General features: G+C 37.9%; 1 protein-coding gene across 4 annotated transcripts in view; it reads right to left on the bottom strand.

The window, feature by feature from the left end:
* The window catches only part of CDKAL1 (CDK5 regulatory subunit associated protein 1 like 1), a 614,486-nt gene that overhangs the window by 380,643 nt on the left and 218,885 nt on the right, over positions 1-14,958 (bottom strand). For all 4 annotated transcript variants that reach the window (XM_040249901.1, XM_040249902.1, XM_040249903.1 and 1 more), the window contains one exon: positions 13,996-14,116. In XM_040249901.1, coding sequence (XP_040105835.1) covers positions 13,996-14,116 — 121 coding nt within the window. The remainder of the gene's footprint in view (positions 1-13,995; positions 14,117-14,958) is intronic.

The raw sequence follows: 14,958 nt of genomic DNA, 5'->3' as shown, positions 1-14,958 counted from the left end.
GAGGTGGTTTAAGTTACAGCTCAGTCACTTACTCCTCCATGGTCTTAAGGAAACTGCAGTCTACTGAAGCCTGAGGTCTAACTTCTGTGTAGTTGTGACTGTTGTTGCTGTTCAGTCACCAACTCAGATCCAACTCTTTGTGACCATGGATGGCAGTACGCTAGGCTTCCCTGTCCTTCACTATCTCCCAGAGTTTGCTTACACTCATGTCTACTAAGTTGGTGATGCCATCCAACCATCTCATCCTCTGCCGCCCCTTTCTCCTCTTGCCTTTAATCTTTCCCAGCATCAGGATCTTTTCCAATAAGTCAGCTGTTCCCTTCAGGTAGCCAAAGTATTGGAGCTTCAGCATCAGTCCTTTCAATGAATATTCAGGGTTGATTTCCTTGAGGGTCAACTGGTTTGATCTCCTTGCAGTCCAAGAGACTTTCAAGAGTCTTCTCTAGAACCACAGTTCAGAAGCATCAATTCTTCGGATAGCAGTAAACAATTATCATTGCATGAACAGATACTACATGCTATGCACTGTATTAACTACTTTAAACATATGATCACTTCAAATTCTCACAACACAATTACTACCCCCTTTTATAGGTGAGCCTATGGACTGCGTGCTGCAGTCCATGGGGTCGCAAAGAGTTACACACGACTGAGCAACTGAACTGAACTGATAGATGAGAAAATTGAGATCTATAGAGGGGCTGAATAACATACAATATCACAAAGCAAATGATAAAATGATGAGGCCATATCTGAACCCAAGAAATCTCAAGTTGTCTCTTCTTAGCCTTTCTCCTACCATTCCCTTACTCAAAACACCACCACACTGATCCACTCATCATTCTCTGTATGAGACACTGCCTTTCACAAGTCAATACCACTGTTCATGGTAGTAGGAGGGGGTGCCTGCTTAAACTGCTTTTGAACCCACCTATGAGATACACTTTGAGAGACAGGATTCACTTTTCAGGGACGCGCCTTCTAACTCATTCAAACAATCCATCATGCTCGTAAACAACTCTGTTCACTCCTGTACTGCTGTACTTACAACATTACCAGTTTTGTGCTTGTTTCACTCTCTCTCCTGTGGAATTCTTAAGGGCAGACACCTTTCAACTCTCTGCACTTAATAAATGTTCAGCCATGTTTGTTGAATAAATCAATGTCCAAAAACAGGGTTCTTCAGTTTTCTTAAAGAGCAAATATAAAAGACTTCTATACCTGAAATAAAATAATAAGCCTTCTAAGCTATAAAAGCATGTGTAAGTATCTATAACTAATGTATATCCTCACTATACAATCTCCAAACCTGAAAAAAAATTGTGAACCATTCTATTCAATTAACTTTAATGTTTCTTTAACGATGTATTAAAATTTGTTGTTCATCAGTTGCTCAGTCATGTCTGACTCTTTGTGACCCCATGGACTGCAGCATACCAGGCTTCCCTGTTCTTCACTATCTCCCAGAGTTTGCTCAAATCCATGTCCATTGAGTTGGTGATGCCATCCAACCATCTCATCCTCTGTCGTCCCCTATTCCTCCTGTCTTCAACCTTTCCCAGCATCAAGGTCTTTTCCAATGAGCCAGCTGCTTGTGTCAGGTGGTCAAAGTATTGGAGCTTCAGCTTCAGCATCAGTCGTTACAATGAATATCCAGGGTTGATTTCCTTTATGTCTTGATCTCCTTGGGGTTTAATCTCCTTGCTAAAATTTGAGTACTTTTAAATTTTGCTTTTTTATCCAAATTCAGAGTTCTTCTAGCTTCATCAAATTAAACAATTTTGTTGATCAGAGAAATATAGTAAGGAAGATGCACTTTTTAGTTACAATGATGTTATAGACTGTAACATGCTAGAACTTGAAATGGCTTTTAAAAATCAGCCATTATATATAATTACTAAAAAAGTTATATATTCATTTCAAAGTTTATGTAAAATAATGATACATAAAAAAGAAGTCACAAAATTTAAGAATAAATCTCCACCCTAACACTGCCTCAAATTTTTAACTGGGTGACTTAAAGCCATTTATTAAACCTTGCATTTCAAAATTCTGCAACTTAATGATAATCATTTCACAGATATGAGCCAATAGTGCCATCCACTGTTCTTATAAATGATCTTGCCCAAATACAGTTTTTTATGATGCACTAAAAATAAGATTACTTTAAAATTTTATTTGCACAATAGTTAAGTGGAAATAAGGTATCTGGGGATTTCACTGAAGATATGGAAAAAGTTGCAAATTTCAGGACAACTAGTTCTGGGATAAAAGCAAAAATGTAACAAGTTCAAAATTGACACGAATGCTTCAATTTCACACATTTAATTTTTTGAGATAAGTTTCACTTCATTCATGGTCCAAATTAACATTTTTTCTCTACAAAACAATCATCTATAGCCAGAGAGAAAGAATTATATTCCAGCTCACCAAAGAACTTCCTGCATTTAAGTAATCCTGCTGTCACTGAAATACTAAAATGCTTATGAAGTGAGTATTTGAGTAACACTGCTATACAAGCTATGGGTGAGACTAAGATTAGTTTTTTTTTTTTCCATTTATTTATCAAACATTCACTTAAAACTCAACAAGTGAAACAGGAAGTTGAGGAGCTGATGATTCTCAGATAAACTCCTAACCTTAAATTCTAGTACCAGCACCTTTCCAGCTAAAAAAGTACAAAGGGTGAAGAGAAAGGATGGCGGGGGTGGCTTGGAGAATGCTGATAGAGAACAGGATACAGCAAGATCATAGTACTACGGAAAACACTTATTGAAATGCCCATGATGTGTCAGGCTATGTCTACAGTACGTAGTATATGTCCAACTTACAAAAGAGATCTGCTCTTAGAAGTTACCCAACATATCTGAGTCATGGAGCTAGAAAATAACAGTGTCTATGACTCTAAACCCCAAGCACAGAGGTCCCTTCGATGAACCATAAACTCTATCTTCTCTGGAATACACCGGAGCCACATTCCAGGCTCATTACTAAGAGATATTTCCTGGCCTCCATAAGCTTGCAGAAGCACAAGAATAATAACAGTTATCTACTGACCTTAGAGATGTGCCAAAAGAATAGTTATAAGCTTCAGTTTCAAGATTCATGTGGCCCTGCTAGGACTTCTATAAGTTACTTTCAAAAACCCTAATGCCAAGGGTGTAACATAAAACTGTATGAGTTATTTTAAGCTACAACTGAGAACAGACTCCTTTTGCTAGTACTTAATTAGAAAGATTACCTTCCAGAGATAATTGATACATTTTAGCTGTCTTTTATCTTTGGTCAACAGCACAGGCTTTGCAAATTAGCATAATAAATGACAGAAATAAATTTTCATTTCTGAAAGTAATGGCTAACTACTAAACACAAGTGCTTACTGATCAGCATAAAAGATAGTAGAAATGGGATCACATTACTGAAATCAGTGACTCTCAAGATGAGCCGACTGGCTGAAACATTTTGCCGAAAGAGGGTAAAGAATCTTGCAACACCCTAGCTGAGATTAATATTTATCAAATTGTAGTGACAGACCAGGATTTTTGTTTCCAACCTCTTGTGAACCAGTATTTTTGTAAAATACAATGAAAAGGAATTATAAGACATCAGAGCAACGTTAAACCATCTTAAAAGTTTCTAAGGTGCCTGCTCTCAAGTTCTATAATTGTCACAGACAAGCCATCCACAGTTGTTAATAAGCCAGCACTAGTCCACATATCACACTTCAGGTAGCACTGTCTTGGACCATTCAGTTCAGTCCAGTCCTGTTCAGCTCACTCACTCACTTACATCCAACTCTTGGCAACCCCTTGGATTGAAGCATGCCATGCTTTCCTGTCCATCATCAACTCCTGGAGCTTGCTCAAACTCATGTTCATTGACTCAGTGATGCCATCCAACCATCTCATCTTCTGTCGTCCCCTTCTCCTCCTCCCCTCAATCCTTCCCAGCATCAGGGTCTTTTCCAATGAGTGGACCAAAGGTGCACTTCCCATCAGGTGACCAAAGTATTAGAGTTTCAGCTTCGGCATCAGTCCTTCCAATGAATATTCAGGACTGATCTCCTTTAAGATGGACTGGTTGGATCTCCTTGAAGTCCAAGGGACTCTCAAGAGTCATCTCCAACACCACAGTTTAAAAGCATCAATTCTTCGATGCTCAGCTTTCTTTATAGTCCAACCCTCACATCCATAACATGACTACTGGAAAAACCACAGCTTTGACTAGATGGACCTGTATTAGCAGAGTAATATCTCTGCTTTTTAATATGCTGTCTAGGTTGGTCATAGCTTTTCTTCTAGGAGTAAGCATCTTTTAATTTCATGGCTGCTGTCACCAGCTGCAGCAATACCTTTTAAAGGAGGTCACCATTTTCTTCATTACCTTCACCATAGTTTGGTCTCAGGTCAAGCAATGGGGAGGGAACACAGTCCTGCCCATAAACAGAAAATTGAATTAAAGATTTACTGAGAACAGCCCTGTCCATCAGAACAAGACCCAATTTCCCCCTCAGTCAGTCTCTCCCATCAGGAAGCTTCCATAAGCCTCTTATCCTTATCCCTCAGACGGCAGAAAGAATGAAAACCACAATCACAGAAAACTAATCAAACTGATCACACAGAGCACAGCCTTGTCTAACTCAATGAAACTATGATCCATGTCATGTAGGACCACCCAAGATGGACGAATCATGGTGGAGAGTTCCGACAAAACATGGTCCACAGGACAAGGGAATGGCAAACCACTTCAGCATTCTTGCCTTGAGAACCCCATAAACAGTACAAAAATGCAAAAAGATATGACACCAAAAGATGAACTCTCCAGGTTGGTAGGGGCCCAATATGCCACTGGAGAAGAATACAGAAGTCACTCTAGAAAGAATGAAGAGATGAACCAAAGTAAAAACAATGCAAAGTTGTGGATGCCACTGGTGATGGAAGTAAAGTGCAATGCTATAAAGAACAATACTGCATAGGAACCTGGAATGTTAGGTCCATGAATCAAGGTAAATTGGAAGTGGTCAAAGAGGAGATGGCAAGAGTGAACATTGACATCTTAGGAATCAGTGAACGAAAACGGACTGGAACAGGCGAATTTAGTTCAGATGACCATTATATCTACTATTGTGGGCAACAATCCCTTAGAAGAAATGGAGTAGCCCTCACAGTCAACAGCAGTCAAAATGCAGTACTTGAGTGCAATTTCAAAAATGACAGAATGATCTGTTTGTTTCCAAGGCAAACCATTCAATATCACATTAATCCAAGTCTATGCCCCAACCAAGTAATGCTGAAAAAGCTGAACTTGAATGCCTTTATGAAGACCTAGGTTTGTGATATTGTACAAGAGGTAGTGATCAAGACCATCCCCAAGAAAAAGAAATGCAAAAAGGCAAAATGGTTGTCTGAGGAGGCCTTACAAATATCTGAGAAAAGAAAAGAAGCTAAAGACAAAGGAGAAAAGGAAAGATATACCCATTTGAATGGAGAATTCCAAAGAATAGCAAGGAGAGATAAGAAAGCCTTCCTCAGTGATCAGTGAAAATAAATAAGAGGAAAACAATAGAATGAGAAAGACTAAAGATCTCTTCAAGAAAATTAGAGATACCAATGGAATATTTCATGCAAAGATGGGCACAATAAAGGACAGAAATGGTATGGACCTAACAGAAGCAGAAGATATTGAGAAGAGGTGGTAAGAATACACAGAAGAACTATACAAAAAAGATCTTCATGACCCAGATAACCACATGGTGTGATCACTAACCTAGAGCCAGACATTCTTGAGTGTGAAGTCAAGTGGGCCTTAGGAAGCTTCAGTACGAGCAAACCTAGTGGAGGTGATGGAATTCCAGTTGAGCTATTTCAAATCCTAAAAGATGATGCTGTGAAAGTGATGCACTCAATATGCCAGCAAATTTGGAAAACTTAGCCATGGCCACAGGACTGGAAAAGTTCAGTTTTCATTCCAGTCGCAAAAAAAGGCAATGCCAAAGAATGCTCAAACTACTACACAATTGCACTCATCTCATAAGCTAGCAAAGTAATGCTCAAACTCTCCAAGCAAGGCTTCAACAGTACTTGAACCGTGAACTTCAGATGTTCAAGCTGGATTTAGAAAAGGCAGAGGAGCCAGAGATCAAATTGCCAACATTCGGTGGATCATCAAAAAAGCAAGAGAGTTCCAGAAAAACATCTGCTTCCGTTTTATTGACTACACAAAAGCCTTTAATTGTGGATCACAAAAGAACATGGAAAATTCTTCAAGAGATGGGAATACCAGACCACCTGACCTGCCTCCTAAGAAATCTGTAGGCAGGAGTTAGAACTGGACATGGAACAACATACTGGCTCCAAAAAGGGAAAGGAGTACATCAAGGCTGTTTATTGTCACCCTGCTTGTTTAACTTATATGCAGAGTACATCATGTGAAATACCAGGCTGGATGAAGCACAAGCTGAAATCAAGACTGCGAGGAGAAATATCAATAACCTCAGATATGCAGCTGACACCATCCTATGGCAGAAAGTGAAGAACTAACGAACCTCTTGATGAAAGTGAAAGAAAAGAGTGAAAAAGTTGGCTTAAAACTCAACATTCAGAAAACAAAGATCATGGCATCCCGTCTCGTCACTTCATGGCAAATAGATGGGGAAACAATGGAAACAGTTTGACCCTTAAGGACATTATTCTGTCTTGGTCCCTCCTTTACACTCACTCTAGACACTGGGTAGAGGATTCTGGCTGCCTGAGGCTAATCATACTGTCTCATCTGACTCAAGTGACCCTTTCCTTCAAGGTCTGATTTAATCACCCAGAACAGGTAGAAGGTGCCAGCTTACTTAAACTCTCATTGCAGATTTTGCGCTGGGACTTGCTTTCATTATAACCTGACAGCTGGGTTGTAGAAAGCAAACTAATCCTCATTGGTAGCTACTACTGTCCATCAAAAGACCTCTAGAGTTACACATGACAAAATTGACTTACATGAATTTAGAGTCATCAGTGGTCTAAATGTAAAAAAGTGATGCTGACTCATAAATTTTAAGTAAATGAGTGACTGTTAAGTCTGCTGAATTCTTTTTGGAACATGTTTTATCTTGAGATACAGTCTCCTAGAGAAAGAGGTCAGGACCTGAATGTCTCTGAGGATGGCACCAGGCTTAGGGAACTTTTCTCAGGAGAGCAGATTCAGAATAGGGACATGGTTAATACAATCAAGACATGTGAACAGAACAGTACAGTATAACTGAGCAAAAAAGAACATCTTATTTATCGACACCATGCTAAGATATTAACAACTTACAAAATATTAGCAAGATTCAGCCTAACACAAGTGTGATACTGCATATATTCAACCTCCAAGGATCTCTTTGGAACCTTAATTCAAGCTTTATCAGAACACTTACAATTACATACCTCCAAAAAAATTTTTTTAACAGAACATTATTTTCTGAAAGCTATAATTTAAAAGTAACATTAAAAAACAGCATTTGAGGTTTACATTTTCCACGTATGTACTGATAAGGGCAGTAGTCTTGTTTGATGACAAAGGTCAAGGAAAAGACAGCAATTTTTCTGTGTGGCTGTCACAACTCATAGAAAGGCAGTAAGAGCATAACTGAGTGTCTCACATCTCTTAGCTTCAGAGGTCTCAGGAGTCACTGCTATGCACCCTCACCCCTAGACGAGGGTCATGCGGGAGCTTATGAGCATTCATTCCCCAGAATATGGAGCAGAACAAGCTCCCACAAAGGAGCTGCTATTTACTCTGCATTTAGAGCCGTATGTTCTAGCTTACTTCAGTCAGCACTGGTCACCTGTTGACTCTGGAAATGTTTATCTTTGTATATGTCATAATATCTAACACAATACCTGGTAATGTCGTAAGTAATGATCATTGTATTTTCAAATGCATTGTGATTATATCAAGTTAATAACTACTTCATGTTTTACCATTAGAACCAGAAAGATAACCAAATGTTATTAGTAATTCTGTTTCTCTAAAAATAACATCACTTATATGAGAGAAATTTGCATTTTTGCTCTTTCATTCATTTCGTCACCTACCTGTCTAGCTCTGGAATAGGGACTTATAAATTCTGGACATTACAGAAAAAAGTTAAAACATCCAAATTAGTTCATTTTCCCAAAGCTAAAGTGTCATGGGGTGGGAAGGGGAAGTAACAGATACTTTAAAAATGAAAATAAATTTAAGTATGTAATCTCAAAAAAAATTAGATTCCCCTTAAAAGTCCCCATATACCATCATTTTATGTCTGGCAGATGGCAAATAACAAGAAAGACAAGATAAATTTTTAAAAGAAAGTATCAGTAAAGTATTACAGGGTCAGAGGGTATTTTCTAAGATGTGTTTAGCCCTGTGGAGGATTATCTCTTCAAATTGGGGATAATCTGATAGTAGTGTCTAAAAAATGACATACCTCATATCAGAACCGCTGAGCAGCATCCAACTCCTGGCTTCGGAAGAACAAAAATTGCCAAGGGATTGTCAAAAATGATGACTTTAATAGTGACAGAGAAGGCAAAATGAACCCGAGATTTTCTTTATGGCCCAATTTCTGATTTTTAACTTTTTGTCCCCAGCACTACCTTCTATCTCCACACTCCATTCTCACTACTAAAAAATAAATAAGTAATCACACAAATGGGGTCCCTGGACAAAACACTGAGCTTTTCAACCTCAGCATACTTCTTCCTTTTATGCACATGTTGACTCCCCATTATACTGACCAGAACACTTGGTTGATACACTTCTACATAAATACCCACAGATTTCCTACTCTCTTGTGTGTCAGAACCATGACCTCACTCCATGAATTTAATGAAGGGGAAAAAAAAATTAGAAACAAAAAAACACTCTGGATGAATCTTCAAATTTCATTAAATATATCCTCAGAAACAAGATTATTTCTGGCCAAATATTTAATTAGAATCTCAGATTGCATATGGCTTCCAGTTTATAGAAAATGTCAAGGGTAGAATATCAACTGAACACTACCATCAAAGGCAGAAAAGAGGGGAAGAAGAAAAGTGATAAATCCTTGAAGGTGAGGGTTGTTCTGATCAAGCACTGGCTGTATCCGAAGTCAGTAGCATCAAAAAGAGACCACCACATTTATATATCAACCAAAGCATAAAGGGATGTGACACAGAACTGCCACCCTCCATCCTGCCTGATGGCATGGAGGGACTGAACATCTTTTTCTAAATTAGTGAAAATCTTTAAGAAAAATGAAGTGATAAGTTCTCCCACTAAACTTAAGTCCTTAAATCCTATCTCTAAGGAATTATGAAAGCATCTTTATCCCAGCACTTCCCTGTCTACCTATGTTCACAACTGTTCCTGTTCAGTTTCTCCTGTCAATATATTTCTAATCCTGACCTCTCTGCCTCTATAAACAAGCTCAGAAAAATCTTTCTAAAGACCATCTCTCTCACTTTATAGTTGAACTCCTCCAAAGAGTAATCATTGTTTAGCAAAGTCTACTAATTTCTAACAAGATTTTTAATTTCCCCACTCTTTCAAAGTGGTTCACCTATGAAATTAAGACACTTGCCCCTTGGAAGGAAAGCTGTGACAAACCTAGACAGCATATTAAAAAGCAAAGACCTTACTCTGCTGACAAAGGTCCGTTTAGTCAAAGCTATGGTTTTTCCAGTAGTCATGTTCAGATGTGAGAGCTGGACCATAAAGAAGGCTGAGCATTGAAGAACTGATGTCTTTGAACTGTGGTAATGGAGAAGATTCTTAACAGATGCTTGGAGAGCAAAGAGATCAAACCAGTCAATCCTAAAGGAAATTCACCCTAAATATTCATTGAAAGGACTGATGCTGAAGCTCCAAACCTTATTCACCTGATGTGAAGAGCTAACTCATTGAAAAAGACCCTGATGCTGGGGAAGATTGAGGGCAGGAAGAGAAGGGGGCGACAGAGGATGAGATAGTTGGACTGCATCACTGACTCAATGGACATGAGTTTGAGAAATCCAGGAGATAGTGAAGGACAGGCTGCAGTTCATAGATTTGCAAACAGTTGGACAGGACTTAGCAACTGAAGAGCAACAACAATCCCAGTATTACTTCTCCTTAAGGAATCGGAAGTAATAGTTAGACATTACACATTCATAAAACCTTCACCTCTGACTAGTTCTACTTCATAAATAATTCTTCTCTCTTATTTTCTGTACACATGCAGTGACCATTCATCTTCAATGACCTCAATTCTCACCCCTCCAACTAAGGCTTCTTTTCAGCCCTGTACTTCTACTTTCAACCGCTCTTTGGAACTTCTAGCTCCATGGTAACAAATAAATCCACTGAAGAATGCCAAAACCCATCTTCTTAACCATTTCACAGTTCTGCCACCCTAGCTTTTCATTCCTGAAACTACCACCCAGGCACTTGTTCCTTCCTGGTTGGGTTGCTATCAGAACCACAGGCAAGAAACCAGATACTGATGTGGAGAGGGAGGGGGAGAGAGAGAGAGAGAGAGAGAGTTTGTGTGTGTCTATAGCATTTTAAATGTTATTATAATGCAAAAATTATTCTGTCCCCTCACTTGATATGACCCCTTGTTCCTATGAAGCCACAAAAATAAATACAGGAGAAAATACGCATTTCACAGAATTGTGTCTGGCATGTATTAAGCACTTAACATACATTGTTGTTGTTATTTTTCAGTCATACTCCTTTCCCAATTTGGAACCAGTCTGCTGTTCCATGTCCGGTTCTAACCGTTACTTCTTGACCTTCATACAGAAGACAGGTTTCTCAGGATACAGATAAGTTGGTCTGGTATCCCCAACTCTTTAAGAATTTTCCACAGTTTGTTGTGATCCACACAGTCAAAGGCTTTCGTGCAGTCAATGAAACAGATGTTTTTCTGGAAATCCCTTGCTTTCTCAATGATCCAATGAATGTTGGCAATTTGATCTCTGGTTCCTCTGCCTTTTCTAAATCCAGCTTGTACATGTGGAAGTTCTTGGCTCATGTATTGCTAAAGTTTAGCTTAAAGGATTTTTGAGCACTGCCTTGCTAGCATGTGAAATGAGCACAATTGTATGGTAGTTTGAATATTCTTTGGCATTGATATATACATTAGCAATGATTAATTTTATTCTCACTTGTATTGAGTCATATCCATATAGTTTTATCATCCTATTAGACAACATGTGCCTATTTATGTCTACAAGGAGTCCTTACCCCATAAGGGACAGTCTAGAAATAAGAATGACATTGGATAAGGGGCAGGTAACCTCAAAAGTTTCATCTCAAAAAAAGAAAAGAACACTTGTAAATTGGGACAAGGAACAGAGTGGACCAAATTTATACATGCAATACAGCAAGGATGAATAATTGAACATAAAATTGGGACAGTATAGAAGGAAAAGATAAGTATTATTTAAGAAATAAAGGTACTCATATTATACACAATATGATCAAATAAATAGTCATCTCAGCTCATCCACAATCTAGCATGATCTGAGAGTTTCAATTTGTTCCTTGGCTAAAGCAACTAATATACCCCTTTTACATTTTAATTTAGAACTGTAAAACTGTAGAGTTTAACAGTCACTTTTATAATTTACCAATACATGGAATGAAGTTTGTTACAAATGAATCCTTTCCATAACTGATAAACACAACATTTAAATGAAACTTGTATATCCATATTTAATTTGAAAGCCATAAAACTTTGAAAAGCATAAGATTTTGATGGAGGTGATCATTTTCACTTGAAAGAAATAATTACCCATAGAACTCTTAAAATATTTAAATATAAACAAAGAAAAAAAGCTATGAGCTCTATCAGAGGTTTAAAAAAAAAAATCAAGGTAAAGATGTTAAGAGTGATATCGTTGACAAACACTCACAGAGATACTTTCATCTGGGAACAAGTGATAAGGCTCCAATTGACTCCGAAGAATGATTAGCAGTCGGAAAAGTTTAGAAGCTCTTACCTCAAGGAGTGACAGTATGAACTGAATCCTCTTAATAGTGGAAGAATGTTTGCTAATTTACTTACTAAGGGGCAACCCTATACAGTAATAAGAGAGATGTAAGAGGATGACAGAGTGAAAGGAAATATCCAGCAAGCTTTAAAAAGTCCATAGCCTCATTTTAAGAAACACTAAGTCCAAGAGAAAAAAATGTTAAATTATAATATAGGGGAAGAAATTTAACTTAATGCATTTACAATGGCTACCTATGGGAAATTTTGAAAAATGTATAGCCAAATAAACCAGAAATAATTTAAAAATACAACATTAATTCAACATTTATCGAGTACTCACTTTGTACTAGACACTGAAGTCAGAGGCGGTAACAGTGACAACTGAAATACTCTCTAAACTCACGATGCGGGAGAAAATACAAAGCATACATTCTGGAAAGTGCCACAGTCAAGGCGGACAGGGAATGCTGCAGGTGCAGAGGAAGGCATTCAGTCACGAGGGAGGGGCGAGCAGCCACCCACAGAAAGGGGCGCACAACAGGGTCAGCAGGATTGCCCGAGTTAGTCCTGCACAAGTTCACAAAGTCAGCTGAAAGTCCCCCAGGGCTTTTAGGGAAAAATCAACATTCCCTGGTCTTTGGCCGCAGTGGTGGGATGAACCAGAAGGTGATGAGACAAGAGCAAAGGTGACCAGTGACAAGACACTTGCCATAGTGTAGGGGTAAAGGATGGCACGGGCTGGGAAAGAGGCAGGAAGATGCTGAAGCAGGAAAGGTAAGCTCACCTGTTCTCAATGGGAAAGAGCATGAAGAAAGCAAAGGGCAGGTAAAGAACAATTTTTTACACATCTGTGTCTCTTCTGCTGTCTTGCATACAGTGTCATCATTGCCATCTTTCTAAATTCCATATATATGTGCTAGTATACTAGAGCAGACTTTTGGACTCAGAGGGAGAGGGAGAGGGTGGGATGATTTGGGAGAATGGCATTGAAACATGTATACGATCATGTAAGAAACGAAGTGCCAGTCTATGTCCGATGCAGGATACAGGATGCTTGGGGCTGGTGCATGGGGATGACCCAGAGAGATGTTATGGGGAGGGAGGTGGGAGGGGGGTTCATGTTTGGGAACGCATGTACACCCGTGGTGGATTCATCTCAATGTATGGCAAAACCAATACAGTATTGTAAAGTAAAATAAAGTAAAAATAAAAATTTTTTAAAAAAGAACAATTTTTTAAAAGAGGGAAGGAAGATAAAATTTTAAAGGAGCAGGAAGGCTTAAATCTGTGGGAAATGTGAGGCAGATGCATAAATGGAGGGACCCCTTGATGTTTAAATTTAAGTTTATTATCAGCCTATGATAATGTAGATCAAAGTGGAAATAAGTAACTTTATCAGATGCAGTCATAATTTAAACAAAAGGAAATAAAACCAAGAATGACTCGTTATCCCAGGAGTTAAGAATCAGGCAGAACTTCAGATCAACATGGAACTCAGAGTACTTGATATCCAGTCACAACATGTATTTATTTGCAGTTTAAGGCTCATAAAAGTAACACTGAAAAACCTTCATTTCAGATAGTTAAGAATCAGAATATGGTTGGGATCTTGGGCAATATTTACTATAAAACCCACTCAAAAAATAGTCAAAGATGATGGGTGTAGTAACCATTTTAGAGAATGAAATACTCTTCTTAAAAAGATTTTATCCAAGGGCAGAGCTGAAAAATAAAATCTGTGTTTATAACCAAAAAGGAGAAGTTAGAATAATGTTAATTTTTTTATTTTTTATCTTTATAAAGACAAAAACCCTTGCTGCAAATATAAGCATAACTGTGTACAGGGAACATCTTAGAGGGAATGATATTCAGGTATGATTCTTTAAAAAATTCATTTTTAATTTTTCTTTCCCATGGAAATGTCCAATTACTTACCTATATCATATAGCTAGGAAAACAAACAAACAAAAAACTAGAGTATACTGAATGTTTAATGAGTAAGTGCAAGAGAAGCTTACCCCGTATTGATGGAAATGATTTCTATCAGTGGATTCTTCCTAATCTTTGGCAAATCCAGTCGTGCTCCCCCCAAACGTTTTCCATTATCCTTTTTCTGACCCAACAGTCTCACAGAGTGACCTTCAAATAAAGCACATAAATATATGTGAGCATGAGTCATACAATATCACTTTAATTTACTGCTTTCAACAAATGTGTTGATATTTGCATTGAACTTTTTCTTTTATGAAAACAAACAAAAATGACCCAGAGAAGATATGATCATTGACCCTAAGTAATACTACCAAAGGGAAAGACAGCTGTGGCCAAGTCCTCCAGTCATAAGTGCCTTGCTTAGAATATTTGCACATTTATACTGCACTGATGAGAGAAACAGGAATATCTTCAGAGTGTCACTCCACAGGTCCGAGTGGTCTCTAACAGACATGTACAGGAAGTAGGAAGGGTTTACTTGGGCACTGGTCCTGAAGGCCAAATGCAAAAGCAGATCATCTGCTCAAGGCAAAATGTCAATCAAAGAAGTAAAAAATAAAAAGCTGAGATAAAATGACACATGAGGGTTGGATTTTTAAGAAAAAAAAAGTTTTTAAACAATTTTCCAAAAACCATTACAAAAGAATCAGAACACTAAGACCCATTAAAATTCTTAATTAACTGTAGACTTACAGACAAGTTGGAAGAACTGAACAAAGAATTTCCATCTGCTTGATATTTCCTAATTGTTATTTTGCCATTTTATTTATATACATACATACAATTTTTTAATAATATCACTGAGGTACATCCTATATAACTCACCCATTGTACATACACAATTCAACAATTTTAAATGAACTTATACAGCTGTACAGTCATCATGACCCATTTTTAGAACATTTAGAACATGACCTCCAAAATTCCCTCAAGCTTTTTTATAGTCTATCCCTGCTCCCAAACCAAAGATACATTTTGTTAATCTATCA

Source organism: Oryx dammah, unplaced genomic scaffold (genome assembly GCF_014754425.2).
Source record: "Oryx dammah isolate SB20612 unplaced genomic scaffold, SCBI_Odam_1.1 HiC_scaffold_11, whole genome shotgun sequence".
NCBI lineage: Eukaryota > Metazoa > Chordata > Mammalia > Artiodactyla > Bovidae > Oryx > Oryx dammah.
The sequence above is the reverse complement of the archived record's forward strand: the minus strand, read 5'-3'. Positions and strand labels throughout refer to the sequence as shown.